The sequence below is a fragment of the Arvicola amphibius genome, chromosome 13 (genome assembly GCF_903992535.2).
Source record: "Arvicola amphibius chromosome 13, mArvAmp1.2, whole genome shotgun sequence".
NCBI classification, from domain to species: domain Eukaryota; kingdom Metazoa; phylum Chordata; class Mammalia; order Rodentia; family Cricetidae; genus Arvicola; species Arvicola amphibius.
Window position 1 is genome coordinate 44,843,242 of NC_052059.1, and position 23,018 is coordinate 44,866,259.

The window sequence follows — 23,018 nt, forward strand, 5'->3', positions numbered from 1 at the left end:
TAGAACTTGGATCATTAGGCTCAATGGCAAGCACCTTTATCTGCTGAGTCATCTCTCCGGCCCAGCACCTCTCAATCTAATCAAGATTATCCATCATAAATGGCAGATCATGGACCAGCCATTTCCATCAGTGTGGGTACAATTCCCAAGTCTCTACGCACTTGGTGAGACCTACCTGTAAACATGTAGGTATTTATATATACCTATATAGTTGTCTGGTACCCAGAATGATAAGACAAAAACAAACAGAAATATAAAGTTGTAAAGTTTAAAAGATCCAGTTATACACACCTAGACAGATCAAGTATATGTAAAGAAGGACTGGAACCCAAACTAAGGAGAATCCAGACCATGGAACAAAAAAAAAGTTGCTTCTCTGGGATCTCAGAGGCACTTGGGGATGCCACTCATTCCCCAGCAAGTGGTAAAAAAGGGGGTGGGGAATGGGTCACCCCAGATAATGCTTTTTATGTTCCCTATGTGTCCAGCAAGCTCAACTTGAGGAAGCGAGAAATCTGGACGCCTGGGAGTTAGAAGTTCAAGACAGGAACAAAGGTAAACCAGGATGCTGGAGACACATTTTAGCGTTCAGATGCTTGCCTAGTGTTCATGAGGTTCTGGGTCCAGCTTCCAGTATGACAACAATACAGTAATATGATACAATAAATACAGATAAATACAGAAAGGTAAAATAAAATTAATTCCAGTAACACTAGGCCTGATGCAGCTTCTTCTTCTTTTCAGACAGGTTTCCACTCTGTCCTGACTGTTCTGAGTTCACTATATAAACCATTTGAACTCACAGAGATTCTCCTGCCTCTGTCTCTTCAGTGCTGGTATCAAAGATGAGTGTCATCATGCCTGGCTCCGCTGTAGCTTTTTGATAAATGAACTTTCCAGATTTCACTACATCGTCTTTGATTGTGTCCAGGGCACAATCCTCTCTTCCATAGCTTTCAAGGCATCCAGGAGATCATTGATGGAAGCACTCCGGCCTGTCTGGTTGAGCCACTTGAGCAGAATTTGGTACAAGGTTTCTCCTGGTGCCTGGCTTTCAGCCCTGGTCACTTGAATCTCATTGTCTGTGAGGTCCATCTGCTGCAGGAGGCTGTCCTAGGGGTTAATGGGCACAATGGTCCAACAGAAATTGAAGATTAGCTTCAGGGATGGATGTCAGAAAACATGGGGAACAGGTAAACTGCAAGCCCCTTATAGACGGTGGAGGATCCTAAATCAGATCTAGAAGCCAAGGGGAGGGCCTAATAGGCTCTCTTGCCATTACATGAGTGCTGTTGGAGCCTTACCACACCCAAAGCCAACCAAGAAGCTGGGTGCTTGAGAGATGGCTCAGCTGTTAAGAGTACTGACTGCTCTACCAGAGGACTTGGGTTTGATTCCCAACACCCACATGATGGCTCACAACCATCTGCAGGTATGGTTTCAGGAAATCTGACACATCTTCTGGCCTCTGCAAGGTACTAGGCATGTAAGCAGCGCACAGACATACATGCAGGCAAAACATCCATATACACAAAGTGGATTTTTTAAAGTTTTTTTTTTTTTAAATCCTTTTGCCAAATAGCCCAGTGGCAAAAGGTGCATAGAGGTATAGAGGTGTGGGTGTGCACGTGTGTGCATGTGTGTGCGTGCATGTGTGTGTGAAGGGAGTACCATGTGGCATGAGTCACAGAGGGGCGCAGTGGAGTGGGTGCACAGTATCTCCTGGAACGGAGGCTGTTTCGGCTGTATTCGTGGTGAATGGGGTAGAGGGCAACCCTGTCTGCCTCAGCAGAAAGAACAGAGCAGAGAGGCGGAGAACCTTTCCGTGCAAGCTGGCCTCCCTCACTGCCGCATCCCTGCTACTAGATGGCTGAAAAGGATGACAGAAAACTCGAACCTGTAGCTGAGTAATGGAAACTCACTTATGGGGCTGTGATGATGTAACTGAAGTATGTATGAAAGGTGTCACCCTCCCTCCTGAGAAGCAGAAGGAACAGGAACAGGAGTCCCGCTAGCTCCAGGAGTCACAAGGACATATTCTAACAGCCTTATTTAACCAATGAAAGGAGGCTTAGAGGTGCTGCTTAATTGGAAGAGTAGAGTATTTACCCAGTATACTCAAACCCTGGGTTCAGTCCCACGCATTACAGCGCTGAGTATGGGGGCAGAGAGAGCCCCCTGGTTGAAGGTTCATGCTGCTCGTGCAGAGGACCTAAGTTCTGTTCCCAGAGCCCATGGAGAACTAGCTTACGTACTAGCTAACTAACGAAATAATGAAAGAAAACAAATTCCATTTGATTTGACTCAACACATATAAAATTCATCAACTCGTGTAGTTGATATTTGAAACATGATTCATGAGATGTCTTCCACTAGTTTTGCATGATGTCTCTGAAGTCAGGTTTGTGATTTGTAGTAAAGCTCATCAAACCAAGTCTGGCCCTGCCAAGCGCTTCTACTCTAAGGACCATGGGTATTGACACAGGCCAGTGCACCATTCTGGAGGCCCTGGTGGGGGTGAGGGTGGAGACTACAAGAGAGAAGGGAGGGATGATGGGACAGCAGAAGGACAAACAGATTTAACAATATGATATGAGGTACTGGTCCCAGTGGAGACAGAAGGGAGGAGAGGGGTATTAATGGCCCCTAAGTCCAGTGGCTTTGCGCCCACCATTAGTTATCTTGGCAGAGCACTGTCTGCCATGGGAATGACAGTTGGAATACTTGTCCTTTTCCCTGGGCTGCTGGGCTATTATTGCCTCATACAAAAACACTCACCATCAACTGTGTTGATTCCATTTGCCGGAACTAGCAGCTCATTTTCTGTTGGAGAATCCGCAGCTTCCTCGGGTTCCTGTAAACATACAGCAGAGGCACCCTGGTCAGTCAGGAGACCTGGGGCCCAGGCCTGATCCTGATTCCCAGACTTACAACACTGCCCCTCTAAGATAAACTTCCTGCCTCCGTTGCTTGAAGGTGCTTGATGTTGGTGGCCTAGTGCGACATAAATGCTCACCTCAAGTGTTCTGCAACAAGTGGACAACCATATAAGCCTAGTCCAGACTGAGTATTCCCCCATCCTCTGGGGTTTCCCTTCAGGCCAACTCAGTTGGAGACTACAGAGGAGAGAGCTTTGCAAAATCCAAGGTCAGGTTTGTCTCACGGCTTTACAGGTGTTTTAATCAATAATAACACATACATCAACTGTCTAAGTATGGAAATGAAAACATTAATAGCATGGGGGCTGGCAAGGTATTTGGTACAACTGAATATTAAATTTAACCTGTTAAGAGGTTTTTAAATTATGTTTATGTGTGCCTATGTGGATGTCTGTCATGTGTATGAGAGAGGAAGCTGTGGAGGCCAGAAGAAGATGTTAGGTACTCTGGAAATAGAATTACAGGCAGTTGTGAGCCACACAGTGCAGGTGCTGGGAACTGAACCCAGGTCCTCTGAAGAGCAGCAAACACTTTGAACTGCTGAGTTAGCTCTCCAGTCCCTAAATTTGGCTTTTAAAAAACAACTCTTAGCCGGGCGGTGGCAGCACATGCCTTTAATCCCTAGGGAGGCAGAGGCAGGCAGATCTCTGTGAGTTCAAGGCCAGCCTGGTCTACAAGAGCTAGTTCCAAGACAGGCTCCAAAGCTAGAGAAACCATGCCATGAAACAACAAACAAACAAAACCATCTTGGAACCAAGGAATATTGTAATCCCAAAAATGGGAGGAGAAAGATCGCCGACCTAATTAGAGTAAACTTTTTGATTTGTACACACAGGCCGCCTCACCCTAACACAGGGTTTGAGAGTCCAGCATTGGATGTGAGGGAGACAAAGTTTTACAGAAATCAGAGTAGGGAGTTTCCAAATGGGGGATTTGGCAGATAAAATAGATGGGTTTACAGGGGCAGAACATGAGCATAACATGAACTCCTGAAAGAAAGACATGGTTGTAAGCTGGGCATAACAAGGTAGTCATAACAACTGGTAGTCACAGGCGGTCATACAATCTTTTGAAACAAAGACATGATTACCATTCCTAGAACAGGCAGTACAGAGCCATTAGTAGTTGAGGTTACAGGTGGGGTATAGCCCAGTCCTTGAGAAACCGAGGTTTAATTATAAACAGGAATGAACCTAAAGACAACTTGACTATAAGATGGCTCAGAAGTTAAGACCAATGACTCGTCTTCCAGATGTTCTGAGTTCAATTCCCAGCAACCACATGGTGGCTCACAACCATCTGTAATGAAATCTGGTGCCTTCTTTGGGTGTGCATGCATACATGCAGGCAGAACAGTATAGCCATAATAAATAAAATCTTAAAAAAAAGATGGAGACAGACTGGTTCTTCAGAAACATCAACAATGAAGGAATTGTCTATATCAAACAGTCAATGTCATTCACCATGGTAACACATTGGAAATCAACAGGTCCAACCAGGACCAAAATGCCCCTTTCTCTAACCACTGTTTTCATTTGTTTTGTTTTGTGGTGCTAGGGTTCAAACTCACAAAGCTCTACATGTAATGCACGGACTCTGCTCCAAGCCACATCTTCTCCTCCTAATAACTCTCCAGCTACACAGCGGAAGGGGTAAAACACACAACAAAAACAAAGCAAGAGGTAGGATCCTTAGCAGGGAGAAGGAAAAAAGTCACTGTTTTGGACGTCTCTATGTTTAAAAGCCGAAGTTTAAATAATACTGAGAGATGAACATAACTTTTTGAGTGAATGTTTTAAAACATAGTAGAAACAGTAAATTTAAAAATGGAACTGAGAGAATGGTGATGGCTGGTTTGAGTCAATGTGACAGTCTAGAGCCCCCTGGGAAGAATCTTCGTGAGGAATTGTCTAAACTGAGTGGCCCGTGAGAATGCCCATGATGGCTTCTCTTACTTAGGTTAGCGGAAGTGGAAAGACCCTCCTTCAAGGAGGGCAGTTGGGCTATGAGCTGAATGAAAAGCAGGGGAGAGCTGAGCGTGAAATATTCATCTACTGTACTCTTTGACTGTGGACAGAGTGCCGCTCATTCAGACACCAGCTGCTGTGACTTCCAGGGATGGCAGACTTTAACCCGGAACTGTGCTCCTGTAACTTCCGGAGATGGCGGACTGTAACTCGGAACTATGCTGCTGTGACTTCCGGTGATGGCGGATTGTAACCCGGAACTGTGCTGCTGTGACCTCCGGCTACAGAGGCCTGTAACCTAGAGCTGTGAGCTAAAACAGACCTTTTCTCCCCTAAATTGCTTTTCTCAGGGTCACTCATCACAACAGGAAAAGACACTAAGACAAAGGCCCAACTTATAAAGGTGACGAAACAAACACACAGAACACAGTGCTGTCACAAAATAGGATCACATGTCTCTAGAAAAACATAAAACTTCGCTATTTTAAGAAAAAAATCTTGTCTAAAAATGTTGCCTCCTGTGATAAGAAAAAATATTGAATAAAGGGCTGAAGAGATGACTCAGCAGTTAGCTGCACTCACTACCCTAATGGAGAACCAGAGTTCAGTCCCAGCATCTACATCAGGCACCTCACAAATGCCTGTAACTCCGGTGCCCGGAGATCCAATGCCCCCACTCTGGCTTTTGTGGGCACTGTGCGTGCATAAACACATAAAATAAATCTTTTTTAAAAATTGACTATTTAGAGCCGGGCGGTGGTGGCGCACGCCTTTAATCCCAGCACTCGGGAGGCAGAGGCAGGCGGATCTCTGTGAGTTCGAGACCAGCCTGGTCTACAAGAGCTAGTTCCAGGACAGGCTCTAAAGCTGCAGAGAAACCCTGTCTCGAAAAACCAAAAAAAAAAAAAAAAATTGACTATTTACAAGATCTCAATACCTACTAGATTAGTTTTTATATTTAAACTTATTACCATGTGTTTGTGTATGTGTGTGTGTGTGCAGGTGCCTGTGTTCCACAGTGTACGTATAGAGGTCAGAGAACAACTTTTGGAAGCCAGTTCTCGCCTTCCACCTTACTGAGGGAAAATCTCTTTTGTTTCTGCCATATTGCATATTCCAGGATAGCTAGCTCACAGGTTTCTGGGCTTCTCCCGTCTCCACCTCTAATCTTCCTGTATGAGTGACGAGGTTAAGAGATCTAAACTACTAATATCTGACTTTTCGTGGGTTCCACTGGTCAAACTTAGGGCATCAGGCTTTTGTGGCAGGTTCTTTTAGCCACTGAACAATCTTCCCCATGGCCCCTTTTAATATTTAAGACAAATTCAATAAAAATTCCAATTATTGTTTTGGGCATGGGAAAAACCCTTATGAATGAATACTAAATTGTATCTGGGTAAACTGACAAATTTTGAAAAAATAAATATCTGCTTATTTTAATATATTAGAAAACTTGATATGCTGCTGACTATTGTGTGTATGTCTGTGAGTCTTTCATGTAATGATTTTGATACAGTGTAAAAGCTGGAGAGATGGCTGAGCGGTTAAGAGCATTGCCTGCTCTTCCAAAGGTCCTGAGTTCAATTCCCAGCCACCACATCATCTGTAATGAGGTCTGGTGCCTTCTTCTGGCCTGCAGGCATACATGCAGACAGAATATTGTATACATAATAAATAATTTTTTAAAAAGAGGTTAAAGAAAAGATCCAAAGCAAATGAAATTAAGCTCATCTCTCAGGCAGAGGTGGGGCTTGAGCAGCGCTCAGGATGAGGTGAGCTGCATGGTCTTCTTATTACTCACTGAACCCCTTCCTGCACAGTTAGCATCCTGTCACTTAAGCGGAGGGGCTACTGGCTGTTTTTAAATGTATTTCCCTTTCTCTTTATAAAATAAAAGCTGAATAGAGTTGTAAAAGTGAAACAGACTGGTCCAGGAGGAAGGAAGCCACTGTCAAGACGAACATCTGACTTGCGAGTGGGGAAGAACCAGGGGAGTGGGGGGGCTCAATATTTAAATGGAATTGAAAGAGTCACATGGTGACTAGGAACAATATCACATCACAAGATAAACTCCATCTAGACAACACAGAAATATGTGAAAAGTGGAGTCAGTAGGGAAAAAAATCTCCCCAAGAAATCAGAGGCTCATCTTACTTTGGCGGAAGGGTTTGGGGAGCCTATGAGGAACAGGAAGCAAATGTATCTGCTGATTTTAACAGTTCAAAATGAAATATTAGAACAAACTGAAGGATAAAAATTAGGAACGTGGGGCTGTGGAGATGGCTCAGTCAGTAAAATGCGTGCCACAGAAATATGAGGCCTGAGTCCAGATGCCTAACATGCCATGAAGCTCAGGCAGAGAGTTCCAGAGGATTTGACAGTTCCAGAGGATTTGACACCCTCTTATGACCCCATCAGGCTCCAGAAACACACAGGGTGCACATACATACATTCGGGCAAAATGCTCATACACATAACATAAAATTTAAAAAGCTTGTGGGGGGGCAGATGGGCCATAGCTGCCTGCACTTATGATTCAAGCATCAGGAAGGTAAGGACCGGTGAATCCCTGAGGCCTGCTGACCAGCCACTTTAGCTAGTGAGTTCCAGATCCAGGGAAAGATCCTGCCTAAGAACATAGTGAGGTGAAGAAGAGAAGTAAGGAAATCATTTGACAAAGACCTCTGGCCTCCACATGCTAATGCCTACATACATGTATACACATATGAACATATATGTGTAATATAAGAAATTAGAGATCTATTACCCACATGAGAGAAAACATTTACATAGGAAGCATTTTTTTTCTTACAAAGCTCTTAATGACATTAGGATAACATCTGCAAAACTGTTTAAAACAAAGCCATGAACACGTGAAATAGTTGATGCTCTCCTACAGCAAATTCAGCAGAAAGTGCTAAATTTCTGGTCAAAACATATGAGCCGATAAAGATGAGAAACAGCAATGTGTATGTGACATTGTGTGTATGATACCCTGTATGTGTAAGTGTGTGTCTGATTGTGTGTGTGTGTGTGTGTGTGTGTGTGTGTGTGTGTGTGCAGGCACGGCTGTGTGTGTCTCTGTGTGTGTGCCTATGGACGCACCAAACAACACTCAGTAACCTTGATCTGGAAATTCCACTTCATGGACTCTTCCCCACAAATGTGATCAGAAAACCAAACAAATGGTGAAAACAGGAGAAGTATCTGGACAGACCTGATGGCATAGGTCTGTCATGGTAGCTACTCTGGAGGCTGAGACAGAAGGACAAAGCTGAGGCCAGCCTGGGCAACTTAGGGAGCTATGGTCCCAATAAAACGCTTTTACAAAGTCACTGAGGATGTAGCTCAGCCGTGAAGTCTAGTATTGTGAGGCCCCAATATGTCAAACAAAAATTAAACCCAAGAACTCAGCCTTTCTTGTCCACAGCATCTGCCCCATGCCTGTGTTGCCCCAGGCTCTGAGGACACAGCATGGATATCACAGAAACTCAGCATATTCTACAGAATGGCACAGTCACCACACGTAGGCCATGTGCAGCCTGTCCATTGTCGCCCTGTCTCTACATCCCCTGGACCAGAGGATCTGATGACAACAGCCACGTTGTCAACAAACCAGCACTGTCTCCAGGGACACCTATCCCAGCCATCGTCTGTCCAACATATGCTCAAAAAGAACCAACGGCCACTTTCTGCTGCTTAGGGCTCGGCATGACCATCGCCCTGAACTACAGATCCTCCTGAGGGACACAAGTGTGTGGAAATGGCTTTGAGAAGGCAAAGAGGCCACTCAGGAGCCCACACCCAAGGCCCCGTGCAGGGTCCCACCCATCTCAGTGCGGCCACCCTAGGCTCACACAGCCATGATCTGCTGCTGGCACTATGTGCTCCTCCTCCTACTGTGCCAAGGAGGTCACACTCCCGCCTGACCCCACCCGCAGGAGCAGGCAGAGTTGCAATATGGTCTGAGGCCTTGTGGAAGCTCAAAATGGCCACTTGCTTGAAAGTGGACTCGGAGCCTAAATCACTTTAGTGAGCCAGGACAGCAACCCAGGACAGGTGGAGATGTACCCTTCTGCTTGAGCTGTGAAGCCCCTCAAACACCCTGTTTCTCAGGGCTGGGACAATGATTCAGTGGTTAAGAGCACTGGCAGCTCTTCCAGAGGGCCTGGGTTTGATTCCCAGAACTCAACTGGCTGTAAACTCCAGTTCCAGAGGATTCGATGTCCTCTTCTAGCCTCCATGATCAGCAGGCATGCATGTGACACACAGACATACATGTAGATAAAACACTCATATGCATAAAATTGAAAATGAAAATTAAAAAAAAAAAAACTCTGCTCCTCAGCAGAGCTACAACCTCTGAGGCCTTCATTGCAGGAGAGTCATTTTCCGGGTTGGATGTCCGCACTTCTGTGAGAGGCACAGCATTTTCAGACTGCTGTTCACGGCCTAGAAGAGAAGGAGGTTGCCACAGCCAGTGGGCAGGGCACTCATCAGCCCTCTTTTATCTGAGCAGAGTGAGTAAGAGGCTCCAACACTGGACTGGGAGGGGTCACTCTTGCTTGGGGCTACCCTCAGGCCAAGGAGGCACCTGGGGAGAAACTGAAGGAAAATAACACACATACACACACATACAATCTCTGGTTCTGCAGTAACCAGAGCTGTCCCGGGCCCTCTCCTGTCCTGACCTTTATCCTCAGTTGAGAGTTGATGTCTACTCTCTCAGACTTGGTTAAAACAGCAAGGGAACCATCAGTGAGATGGACTGGTAAGATTCCGGGCTTTTGTGGTTTGGGGGAAGTAGGAGATGGCATATCAATTGCAGGAGCAAAGGAGAGGTCTAAGCTTCAAGGACAATGGCGTTCAGGACACAGGGAGGGCAATTCTGAAGAAGAAGGGCAGGTTAGAGAGATTCAGATTTGGTGTCCAAGGGACCCACCGCAGCCAACACTCACCTGGACAGGCTCTTTTCACGAACTGCAATGCTCGCCCCCGTGCCCCAGGAATCCAGATAAATACAACTGCAAGAATAATAAGCAGCAGCAGCAGCAGCAGCCCCATCAAGGGCCCTATGATGAGGCCTAAGTTAGATCGAGAGTCTTTGGGTACACATTTCCGGTTTGTGTTCGGGGTACAGGAAGCCTTTTCAGACTCTTCATCGGTGCACCTGGGCACAACAAGGAACAAATAAGATTCTGTGAAAAGGCTGCTGGCCAGACGTGGTGAAAGGGGAGGCACCCACTCTGCCCAATGTCCCAGAGATAGTAGGAAAGGAAGGGACAGGCTCCAAATTTGTCCCTACATCCAGACCCACACAGTGCAGTCTTTGGGGAACTCTCTGTAGGCACGATGGCATCCTTTCTGCCTTTTCGGCAGGGTGTGTGCTGAGCTGCTCTGGGCCACAGGGAGATCCTAAGTTAGGAAGAAGGCCAGAAGCCTGTGTGGTCACCACTGAGCCATGTCCCTTTTGTCAGCCTTCAATAAGCAGACCTTACTACCAGGTGGTCAGGGAAGAGTAAATGAACTATTTTCCCTCAAACTCCTGAAGTAACATGTGTTACTGAGAGGACAGGGTCTTGGGGCGAGGCTAGTTGAGTCAGCTCAGGTGCCTCTGAGAACCCCGAGGGAGCCACACACACAGAAGCCTCGTTACGTGTTTTTGCGGGCTTGCAGCACTTTCGTCTTCCTAGGCTTCTCAAGAATTCTGAGGTGGTGTAAATACACATAAGCCAGGCTGTATGCTACTCACTCTCATGCTGTATTCTATGGAGAGCAGACAAAGTATCTGGCCAAGGGAAAAGAACGGGTGGGAAATTGAAGGAATTGGTGGTGGGGGACAGGAACACGGAGAGATTTGCAGGTGGATATGGAGAGACCACAGCGGGCTCAGAGGACCCCAAATGTTTGGGGAACCGCTGACAGGGCGGGCGGGGCCGCTATAATGTGGGAATCCTAACACCTTGTAGTGTGGGTTCTCCATGGAGTCAGAAGGAAAGAAAAGGATTCAAGGAAGCTTGAGTCTTCTGGGGTTCCCTGGGCTTGTAGGAGTTCCAGGGCCCTGCGACATACTTGGAGCACTTCTGGCAGAGCTCAGTAGAGTTTTCATCTTTAAAGGTGCCTGGTTTGCACTGACACTTGGTGTCCTGGGTGGAGTTGCATCTCATTATTTCATCTTCACCTGTAAGAGTTTGAGGGACGAGGTTTCCTGGTTATCATGGTAATACTTCCTTCTGACACAGTTCCTTCTGTTTCAGCTCCACTGAACGTAGGAAGTAATAACGAGGACCCATTTCTATATATCATTCAGAAACCTAGTCCAAGAATGGTACCACCCAGTGTGTAGGAATCTTTCCACCTAATTAGTTTAACCAAGATAATAGCCCCACAGACATGCCCAGAGGCTGTCTCCCAGTTGATCCTAGATCTTATCGAATAACAACGGAGATTAACCATCTTAGTCTGTAACAAAGAAAGTAATGGCTGAGTGGGGGTCCTGCTGGGTTCCCAGCTGGCTCTGGACTAGGCTCTCTGGTTCTAGATTCTGAGCTCTTGGTAGGTGTGAGCACTCGGTCCCTGCTTCTTCAAGCTCCTCCTGTTTCCAGGAGCCTGAAGAGCGCCCTCTGTACGTCCCTTATCCCTTGCTCCTGTCCTCATGATCTAAATGAATGTTCCTCCCAAATCCAATGCATGAGGTCATGAATGGTGTTCCTTTGGTTTGACTTTGAGTACTCAGAGCTGCTCCTGGCAGCCATCGACTGCATGCCCTGGCTGTGGTGTAATAGAAACGAGTCCTTGTTATTACTTCCTACGTTCAGTGGAGCTGAAATGGAAGGAACCGTGTCAGAAGGAAGTGTTACACCACAGCCAGGTTCCTGAACTATATACAAAGGAGAAAGTGAGCTGAGCACACACATCTATTACTCTCTGAAAACGGGAGCTGAGCGGCTGCTTCAAGCTCATGCCCACTTTGACCTCACTGCAATGATGGATGGAAGAACTGCGAGCCAGTTCAACCCTCTCTTCCTTTTGCTATTGACAGAGCTTTTGTCTCAGCAAACAGGAAAAGAAACTAAATCAACAGCCTACGACCTCAACGCTTTAGCAGGCCCACAGCAGGAAAGATGAAAGCCCGTAAGTTTCTGTGGAAGGTTCTAGAAGGAGTGGTCTCGGGTCTCACAGGACTAGAAAGCAGCCAATATTAAGAAAAAAGCTGATGCATCCCAAGGGCAAGGATTGATCATAACATGTCATTCATAGCTGGAGACTGACCACAGGGACAGAGGGGAGACTCTCAGAGGCTGTTTTCCTTTTGAAGCAGGCGTTACATCCCATGAGCCACACTTTTGACTTCAACTTCTCGTGGCTACTGGGTATCAAACCCACTGCAGAGTTGAGGAGACTCATGCTGGACCCAGAATGGGATTAATGCCCTATTCCAAATGTGCAGGGCTCTTTCCTCCTCAGGACTGGAACTCTGGCTGAGATCTCCCTGGTCCACTTAAAACCCTGTATCTATCCTTCAAGGTCCATTTCTAACATCGTGTGCCCTGTGGAGCCCCGCCACTCCTCAGGACAAGTCCTGGCACAGCCGGCACCAGGGCACTTTCTGTTCGACAAGTGTGCCAAGTTGTATGTAATGAGTGGTGCAGCAGTGGCAACTGCCCCATAATGCATCTGGGGGTACTAGGCCCTGCTCTCCACAGCGGCGGATTAGTTTCCACCTTATTCTCCACAGATGGTCCCAACGATTCCTAAAACACAGCACAAATTAATTCTCTGGGGTTTTTGGTTTTTGTTTTTAATTTTCGTCCCATTGAATTATGGACAGGCGGAGAACAGGGTGGGATAAAAGGCAAATCGGGCTGGAATTGAGATTTCTGAGTCGGCAGCAGTTGTGCGTCCCACCTCCCCAGACCGCACCTGTGGGAAAGAGCCCCTTTGTTCTGTACCTGCCGTACAGGTGCTGCACATTATGCACGAAGGCAGATTGTTGGCGTGGCTGGTGTAATCTATACCATCCATGCAGGGCACGCAACCATCCTCATCTGACAAGTAGGAGCCTGAGGAGGGAAAGAAAGATGGTGAAGGGAACTTCAGGACTTCCGGAGCTGCAGGGAAGATCTGTGTCCTAGTTAGATGGACCTCGGAAGCAGGGATCGCAATTGAGGAATTGCCTTCCTCAGATTGACTGTGGTCTTGTCTATGGAGCATTTTCTCCACCCACCCCGCCCTGCTTATGCTGCCACAAGACAGATGAGTATTGGGAACAGCTCTCCCATGTTCACAGTTGCAGGACTCTCTCACCTGCCCCTGCTCAACAGGTTGGCTCTATTGTGCTGCCCAGACAAGGTACAAGGCCTGGAGGCAGCTTGGCAACTTATTTAGGAAGCAAGGAGCAGTGTGTCTTACCTCTGCAGTGGCGCCCAAAGGCACAGGGAGCAGCCAGAGCCTGCAAGGTTGTAATGAATGGGGCCATTCTAAAGAGACACTTGTGACCTCTACCTTTGACTATACAACTATTGAGACACCGTGGTCCAACAAACTGAAAATCTTGTACTGGGGAAAGAAGAAGGATGAAACCCATGGCTGGGTGAAGACAGAAACTTGTAAGGAAAGAGATTTGCAACTTGTCAGACCACCTTGCAGGACGGAATGGGGCCAAAACAGGAATGGGTCAATAATTCTGGTAGTTGGAGAGATGGCTCAGTGGTTAAGAGCACTGGTTGCTCTTCCAGAGGAGCCAGGTTCAATTCCCAGCACCTACATGGCAGCTCACAGCTGTGTGTAACTCCAGTTCCAGGGGATTTGGCACCCTTGCATAGACATACATTCAGGCAAAAACACCAATGTACATAAAAATAAACAAATCATTAAAAAATATGAAAATAAAATAAAATAAAACTTAACCCTAGACTTCATGTCAAAGATGGATGGGGGGTCACTTAGACCCTCTGTCTGTTTCCACTATGGCCACAATGGACAAATCTCCTTTCTTCTAACTTCCAGTATCAATCAATGACTCTTTTGATTGGCAAAATTATTGAGGATGATGGTAGAGCCTGCCTTGCTAGGACTTCCAGAGCACAGACTCTGACCTTGATAATTCCGGTATAGGACCAGGTTGGGAGCCATCTAAGGTTCCAAGGAGATTTAAGATGTGTGAAGAGAATGCAAACACAGCTGGTTTGTACCGTTCCATGACTGTAGCATCCCCAGAAATCACACAATGCAAATAAGTGAACAGTAACTGGAGCTGGGGCTCCAGGTCTATGGTAATGTGCTCATCTGGCATGAGTGAGGTCCTGGGTTAGATCTAGAAGAAAAAAGAAAGAAAAGAAAGAAAAGAGAAAGGAACTGGATAGCCCAATATAAAAAGTAAACTGGACCCTTACCCGATACTGCATACAAACCCCTAAATAGAATCATAGAAATTCCCAAACTCATAGAAAACATGAAGACAAGTCTTCATGACCTTGGATTTAGAAAATATCAATATCTATGGTATAAAAGAAATTGGAACTGAAAAGACCAGAAGACTGGAAGAATATGGAGCTGGGGGGGTGGGGGTGGGGAAGTCAGGGCCAAAGACTGGCAATCAATCTAGAATGCACCTGGTAGACATTTTCCTTCTGATGGGCTCTGCTGCACATCTTGGTGATCAGCTAGCACTCTGCCGAAGACGCTCTGTAGAAACAAAGAAGGAACTGCCTTTAGTGACTGCTGGCCTCACCACCACGGGGCATCTCACATTCTCTTCCCTCCAGCTTCTAAAACGACATGGATCTCAGACCTCCCTCCCTTCTAAAACTGTCCAGTACTTGTGTTCCTATTCCTCTTTGTTCCTTGCAGCTGCTCAAGTCCTAGAAACTTGAACTCTTCCTCTCTCTTTTATTCCTTCCTGTTGAAACAAGCTAAGTTTGTATCCGTATAGTAGAAAATTAGAGGAAAGCCTTTAAAAATTACATTTTCTCAACTAGAAATAACACGTATCCTCTAATATAGTGTCTTGTTTCCATGTGATTACTTAATCATATGAGTGACTCTCTTCTCTCTTCTCTCTCTCTCTCTCTCTCTCTCTCTCTCACACACACACACACACACACACACAGAAAGAGAGAGAGAGAGAGAGAGAGAGAGAGAGAGAGAGAGAGAGAGTTTTTAAAAATGCAGTCAAGAACTGAGGAGATGGTTCAGTGGATAATACACCTGCTACACAAACATGAGGACCTGGACTCAATTCCCAAAACTCATATAAAGCCAAGCAACAATGGCACACATCTGAAATCCCAGGGTTCCTGGTGCTGGATGGGAGGTGGAGATGGAGAACCCCTAGAAGCTCATGGGACAGCAAGCAGCTTACTCAATGGAGAACATGAGAGATCCTGCCTCAAAGAGGTAGGTAAGGGCTGACACGGGAGGCTGCCCTCTGAGCGCCAGACCCTGCACTTACACAAACTCATTGAATGTGCACACACACAGAGGTTTTTTTTATTGATTTTTATTGAGCGCTACATTTTTCTCTGCTTCCCTTCCTGCCTCTCCCCTCCCTCTTTAGCCTTCCCCCAAGGTCCCCATGCTCCATTACTCAGGAGATTTTGTCTTTTTCTACTTCCCATATAGATTATGTAAGTCTCTCTTAGTGTCCTCATTGTTGTCTTAAGTTCTCTGGGACTGTGGTTTGTAGACTGGTCTTCTTTGCTTTATGTTTAAAAACCACTTATGAGAGAGTACATGTGATAATTGTCTTTCTGTGTCTGGGTTACTTCACTCAAAATGATGCTTTCTAGCTCCACCCATTTTCCTGCAAAATTCAAGATGTCGTTATTTTTTTCTGCTCACACAGAGTTTTTTTTTTTTGTTTGTTTGTTTTGTTTTGTTTTTCGAGACAGGGTTTCTCTGCAGCTTTTTTAGAGCCTGTCCTGGAACTAGCTCTTGTAGACCAGGCTGGCCTCGAACTCACAGAGATCCGCCTGCCTCTGCCTCCCGAGTGCTGGGATTAAAGGCGTGCGCCACCACCGCCCGGCTTCACACAGAGTTTTTTAAAAATGCATTTACGTATACATACATCTACATCTAGGCCAGCATTCACATTGTCATGTAAACAAAATCCAGAATTCTTTTCATCTTGCAAAACTGAAAGTCGGTACTCATTAAAATAGCAAACCGCTAGCTCCTCCACCCACCTTTCCATGCTACCAACCATTGCTCTGCTTCTCTTCTCTTTTCCTTCCTTCCTTCTTTCCTTCCTTCCTTCCTTCCTTCCTTCCTTCCTTCCTTCCTTCCTTCCTTCCTTCCTTCTTTTCTTTCTTTTTCCAAGTAGCTAAAAAAGTAGTACCAAAAGTAGGCTGAAAGCCAAGAGTCTGGAAGACATGGTTCTTACGCAGGGCTGCCTGGCACTAGCCGAACATGTCCTAACCTTGGTTCCTACTTTTATTCTTCTTTCAGACATAGGCATGTTCCACCTCAACAGTGAAGTATTAAAACAGAAGGTGGAGCACTGTAACCAGCCTGGCAAAAAAGAATATAAATGTGTGTGTGTCTAAAGAGACACTTGTGTGCCTCTCTGACTATTAGAAATTAGAATCGGTGGACTCCAAGAAACTGGAATTCCCCCTCAGTAATCTCGTGCTGGCAGATGGCAAAAGTCCAGATTCTTGCCCTAAGGGCCTTTTTACTCGTTTTAAATCAATAAATTGCTGAGCCAAATAAACAATGGCGTCACACTGTAAATGAGCTCGCACGTTCTTGCAGCTAAAGTCAAAATCTGGCACTTTTCTCTCCTAGCCTTGCCAAGAGGTGACAGAGGCCCGCTCAGCAGCTAGGCAGGGTCAACCCTCCAGCACCTCTGTTCCTAAATTATTTCTGCCCCTTGGGTTCCGGTTTCTCTTCCCCTGCCCCATCTAGATCCTGTTATGTTACTCTGGTGAGTTTCACTGAGTAGGTTGGGTCCTTGCTTCCCATCTCTCTGCGCCCCGCCTTGGTCTTTCTCCCCTCCGCCCGGGTCCAGTCTCCCACCTAACGTCAGATCCTTCCTCCTTCCATCTTTGGGTTCCCTCTTTTACCGTCAGATCCTTTCCCCAGCGGAGCTCTGCCTCGTCATATCCTCCCCAATCAAGAGTCCTCCGCCCACCTCTTCCACACCCTGCCTGACCCCATCTTGGGGTTCCCCACCCCCACCCAATTATCGGACCTTCCACCTTTCACCGTCGAGTTCTCCCTCCTCCACAGTGGAGTCCCCCAACAATGTCAGACCTCCTTCCACCCCGGCGCGCCCGTAGGGCACGTAGGGCACGTGCGCTCCAGACCTCCGGACAAACTTTGCGCCACTGGCCGCTTCCTGCTCCAGAACACGGCACAGCGCTCTCAGCGGGCACGGAGCTCTCAGCGGGCACTGCGCTCTCTCCGGGCGGTACTCACCAGAAGCAGAAGGACAACGACTGGTAACTTGCCGGTCTTCGGGACCCTAGGCCGAGGTCTGGGCTCCGGGAGTGACCTGGGACCTGGGGTGTGACCTGCCCAGGCGGGAGCGCGGCGTAATGGAGACTTCATGGAGTTAGGGTTGCGCTGATTCTAGATCCCGCGGCTTCTCAAAATCCACGAAGAGCTGTTTCCTCAGCCGAGAAAAGTTCTCTGAATTCCCGTCCTACAGCATCATACTTGGCGGGACCTGTCTGCTCGGGCTCCTGGGCTCCTGGGCTCCTGGAAAAGTTTCTTCTGGGAGGAGCTAAATAACATCCAATCCCTTTCCTGAAACCTGGGAGCAGAGCCATGAGGCGCATAATCGCAGGGCTCACAGACTTAGCACAAGACTTGAACTTTTTTTTTTTTCTTAAAGAATCATGGCATTTTTATTGTAGTTTTCAAGTCATGGATATGTCCACGATTATCAAAACTCATAATACTCAATAGTTTGCCTGCCCCTTCATACTCTGCCTAATACTATGACTGTCACCCTAGTAACAGAAGATAAATCTGTGCTTCTATACTGTTTAGAACACTATTTGTACCACCAAGGAAAGCCTGAGTTCACTGTCCACCTGCCCCTTGCTGCCTGCACACCAGTTGCTCACACTGGACACAGCATAGAGCTGGTCGCAGGAACACCTGCCTGCGCCCTCGGTGGCCAACCGCTCAGTTAGAAGACATTTGAGTTCCAGCTTCTGCCCCTGGAGGAACTGACTCGGAAAGTGGCTACTGTGGTCAGGCCTCTTCCTCCTCCTTTTGTCTACCTTTTCTTTCTTCCTCCTCCTCTTCTTCTTGAATATATATATATATATATATATATATATATATATATATATATTGCCGATATTGCCGTCAGGCTATGTCTGAGAACCCAGAACAGGAAATAATAGACTAGATGGCTTTGCTGGGCCCCGGTGATGCACTTCAGTGCCAGCACAAGCAAAGGCAGGTAGACCTCTTGAATCCAAAGTCAGCCTGGTCTACATAGTGAGTTCCAGGACAGACAGGACTACACAGAGAAACCCTGTCTCAAAACCACACACACACACACACACACACACACACACACACACACACAAAACCACTAGATGGCCTCATCTGCTTACATCAGTGTATTGAAACTTAATTTGTGCATTTTGACAATTTCAATATATATTGAGTTCGAGACCAGCCTGGTCTACAAGAGCTAGTTCCAGGACAGGCTCCAAAGCTACAGAGAAACCCTGTCTCGAAAAACCAAATATATATATATATATATATATATATATATATATATATATATATACATATATATATATATACATATATATATATATTGAATATAGCAAACATATATTGAATACATAATATATGAGTATGATAGATAGATAGATAGATAGATAGATAGATCGATAGATCGATCGATAGCTCGATAGATAGATAGATAGATTAGGCATAGTGATGTCTTTAATCCCAGTACTCAGGAGGCAGAGGCAGGTAAATCTTTGTGAGTTTGAGGCTATCCTGGTCTACACAGTGAGTTCCAGGACAGTCAGAGCTATGTGAGACCCTGTCTTGAAAGCAAGCAAACAAACAAACAAACAAACAAACAGACAAATGATAACAAGAGTTAGAGTTCCCATCTGCCGCAGGCCTTCATATCTCCAGCACAGAACATCACTGGGCAAACTTCTTCACGTCTGTTTCAGCTTGCTTCTTAAGCCACAACCCCAAACAAAATTTGTGGGGGCTGGGAAGATGCATGCTTCTTAAGGAAGAGTGTTGCTTAAAGCCTGAGATGATTCAGTAAGGTTTCTGGTACCCAAATAAAGTATTCAGTTTATTAATAATCTGTAACTTTTGGAGCTCAGAGTGGTGGTACACTCTTCAATCCCAGCCCTTGGGAGGCAGAGGCAAGTGGGTCTCTGTGACTCTGAGGCCAGCCCATTCTACATAGAGAGTTCCAAGAAAGCCAGAGCTACACAATAGAGAAACCTTGTCTGGAAAAATAAAGAAAATTTGACTTCTCTCAAATCATTCAGCTTCTCCCTGATTGGCTCAAATAATGCTAGCATTGCAAGAAGCAGCTCACAGTACTACTGAGAGACACTGTACCCTACTGGCCTTTCCTAAGTGTCCTTGGTCTATGCTGTTAGGATTAAGACGTAGCCATGAGTCACTGGCTTTTGAGTCATTGGAGACACCCACTGCAGAGAGCAGCCAAGAGGAACAAGACCGAGTAGGGGTGTGTTTGTAACAGGACAGAGATGGCAGGAAACACGAGACAGCGACAGTGCTTGCGCTGTTTGATTACCCCTGGAAGTCAAATCTACTGTCAAGGCTGAGGTGGGGAGATTTTGTATCCAATACCATATAGCAATGGTCCTCAACCTATGGGTCATGACCCCTTTGGGGGTTGAACAACCCTTTCAGAGGGGTCACCTAAGACCATCAGAAATATGAGATATTTGCATTTTGATTCATAACAGTAACAAAATTAAAGTTATGAAGTAGCAATGAAAATAATTTTCTGGTTTGGGGATCACAACATGAGGAACTGTATTAAAGGGCTGCAGCATTAGGAGGGTTAAGAACCACTGCTATATAGACCATGCTACATTTCTTCCCTTTGGCATATCTGGCATATTTTATTAGCATAGTGTCCTTCAGGTCCATCCATGTGCTGATGAATGATAGAATTTCTTCTTTTTATAGGGTGGACATGAGCAAACTTATCTTTAAACAACAATTTTGGTGATCTGAGTCTGAACCTGAGACTAAGATTTCTGGGTCATTTAAGAGTTCTACTTTTTGTTTGTGCAGAGCCTCCACAATCTTTCCAATAACCGTACACATTTACACCCCCAACAAACACCCTCTCCCCGACAATACCATTCCATCCCTCTCTTCTATAATCGCCACCTCATGAGGTACCACACACCTTTTGTAAATGTTTTTCCAAAACATTTGGATGCTATTGGTAGTGAAACTTGTTCCCATCCTGTTGCTTTGGAATTGCCTGCTACATCCTCATAAAAATATTACCGAGTTTTGTGCACTGGTCAAGGAGTCTATAATCTTGTTACATTTGTATATGATGACCTCATTATAGATTATTTAGAGTTCTGTGTGTAGGCAATCATTTTATATGTAACTAAAAAAATCTTAGTTCTTTTTTTCCAATCTTTAATGCCTTTTAATTATAGTTCTTATTTATTTGCCCTGGCTGGGATTGCCTCTCAGTGCCCCATTAAATGGAAATGGTTTAGAAAGTTTAACATGTTTGTCTTATTCTCAGCTTTGGAAGGAAATTATCAAAAAATCAAAATTAAATATTATTATCTGAGTACATTCCTTCTAGTGAGATTTCTGGGTCCTTCGAGGTGATATTTGTGGTAGTTTTAATATTTTTTATCACATTTAGTTTATTTGCGTGTGTGTTGCACACACACACGCACATGCCACTGGGTAATGTGCAGAAGATGGTTTTCACCATCCATCATGTGGATTCATAGGTCCAAACTGAGGTTATTGGGCCTGAAGACAGAGTCATTAGCCACCCAGTTATATTAATATGTATATATATAATATATATATTATATATACCCTTTTCAAACTTTTTAAACTCCCTTCCACTTCTAATTTGTCCAGAACTCTTATGAATGACAGTTGGAATTTATCAGGTGAATTTTTTTGTATCTGTGCAGGTGATCTTGTGGTTTTTCTCTTTCCTACTGTTAAATAATTTGAGGACTTTCACATGTTGCATCTTGCTTGAATTCTTGGACTATATTTGTCATAATTTTTTTATTCAAAGTTATTTTATTGCTCGTGTACACAGGAGAATTTATGGCACTAAATCAGAGACTTTGGATGACTCATAGTTCCAGTTGCGTGGGAGGGCCCACTTAGTCTTATAATAATGAGCCAGCCGGTGAATTCTGCTCTCTATCAGAATCAGGCAGAATTTAGCATCCTTATCCTTTCTGTTCCTCTCAAGATGCTTTCAGACAGCGACCGCTTTCTTAATCAAATGGTAGAGATCCTCAAGGAAGTCGGGAGCAAGGCCTTTGGACTTAAGGATTCTCAAGATTTTTATTACCAGTCACAAAACGGGCCTGTGCTACACCATGTAAGTCCCTCAGGATCACGCCTATTTGGGAGGGAGGGAGGCCTTTCTTGCCCAGTTTGTAAATCTGTTCCTTCACGTTGTCAGCTTCCGCCACGTGGGGACACTATGGCGGTAGGGCAGCGCCGACTGCGACAGGCCCTTCCGGGACGCGTGCATGCGACCCATGATGGCACAGGTCTGGCAGCAAAGAGTTGGCATAATTTTTTTTTTTACATATTGGTAGATTTGATTTGGTAATGTCTTCGTGTCTGGACTGACAAGGGATATTAGCCCATCTGTTTCTTTTTCTGTATTGACTTTGTACAGTTCAGATTTCATTATCACCCTGGATTTAGAAAATAAACTCAAGTTTCTGGGGGAAATTGTATAAGAATAATATTTCTTTCTTAAATGATTGACAGCATTCAACAGTAGCATCACTCATATTTTGCCTCTCTTTTTAAAATACATTTATTTTATTTCATATGTAGGTATGAATGCCTCCATGTGTGTAAGTGGATTGCATGCGTGCCTGGTGCACATGGACACCTAAGAGGGTGTTACACTTCCTAGAGCTGGAGAGCAGTGGTGAGCTGACTTGTGGGTGCTGGGAACCAAGCCTGAGTCCCTTGCAATAACAGCAAGTGCTCTTAACTGCCGACCAGCTAGCATATTTTCTATTTCTTAGGCTTTTCAAATTAAAGAACATTTTTTTTAAAAAACTGTATTATTTTTATTTTATACATATTGGTATTTTTGCCTGCATGTATGTCTGTGTAAGGGTGTCAAATCCCCTGGAGCTGGAGTTACAATTGTGATCTGTCATGTGGGTGGATGCTGGGAACTGAACCCTGGTCCTCTGGAAGAGCAGCCAGTGCTCTTAACTGCTGAGTCTGTTTTAGCAAGTGAACACTTTCAAGGTATTTGTCTCCTTTAGCAGGGCTCTAATATCATGATATAAAGCAGCCTGTAAAGCTCTTGAACACTGGTCATAATAGTGATACAGTCTCTAAAATTCTGATTTTTTATATTTTTTTGGTTTTTCTCTCTTTTTAAATGAACTTTGATAAGGTTACTAAATTGTCTTACTCTTTTCTTTATAATTTTAAAAACACTTTAATTTTATGTGTACAGGTATCCTGACTGCATATGACTGGGTACCATATGTACATGGTGCTTGAGGTGAGCAGAGGGCATCTGATCTCCTGGCAGTGGATTTGCAGATGGCTGTGAGCTGCCATGGTGGTGCTGGGATTCCAACCCAGGTCCTTCAAAAGAGCAGCCAGTATTTTTAACTGCTGAGCCTTCTCTCCAGCTCTTTTCTTACTCTTTTCAGTAAATACACTATCTATATTAGTGTTACTGATTTTTGTATTCTATAGTTATTCTCTTCATTATTATTTTTCTTCTACATATTTTGCTCCATTTTGTCTAACCCTTTTTAAAACTTCTTTATTGAAGCTTTGGGGGTTTCAAATCATGAACCCCAATTCTGTTCACCTTCTAGTCCCCCCATATTTCCCCCTCATGCCTGTTGCATCCCCCCATGACAGA

General features: G+C 45.2%; 1 protein-coding gene and 1 pseudogene across 3 annotated transcripts in view; both read right to left on the minus strand.

Moving 5' to 3' along the window:
* Positions 1-784: 784 nt before the first annotated feature.
* LOC119799946 (tumor necrosis factor receptor superfamily member 10B-like) overlaps positions 785-23,018 on the minus strand; it is a 50,175-nt gene continuing 27,941 nt past the window's right edge. Inside the window, exons 1-8 of one of the 3 annotated variants that reach the window (XM_038309856.1) lie at positions 17,327-17,746; positions 14,521-14,593; positions 12,859-12,969; positions 10,979-11,087; positions 9,865-10,076; positions 9,267-9,358; positions 2,779-2,854; positions 785-1,113 (exon numbers count right to left, since the gene is read on the minus strand). In XM_038309856.1, coding sequence (XP_038165784.1) covers positions 1,076-1,113; positions 2,779-2,854; positions 9,267-9,358; positions 9,865-10,076; positions 10,979-11,087; positions 12,859-12,969; positions 14,521-14,593; positions 17,327-17,458 — 843 coding nt within the window. In that variant the 5' untranslated portion in view covers positions 17,459-17,746 and the 3' untranslated portion in view covers positions 785-1,075. The other 2 variants (XM_038309857.1, XM_038309858.1) reach the window with 2 other exon arrangements.
* On the minus strand, positions 19,893-22,108 carry LOC119799947 (annotated as a pseudogene).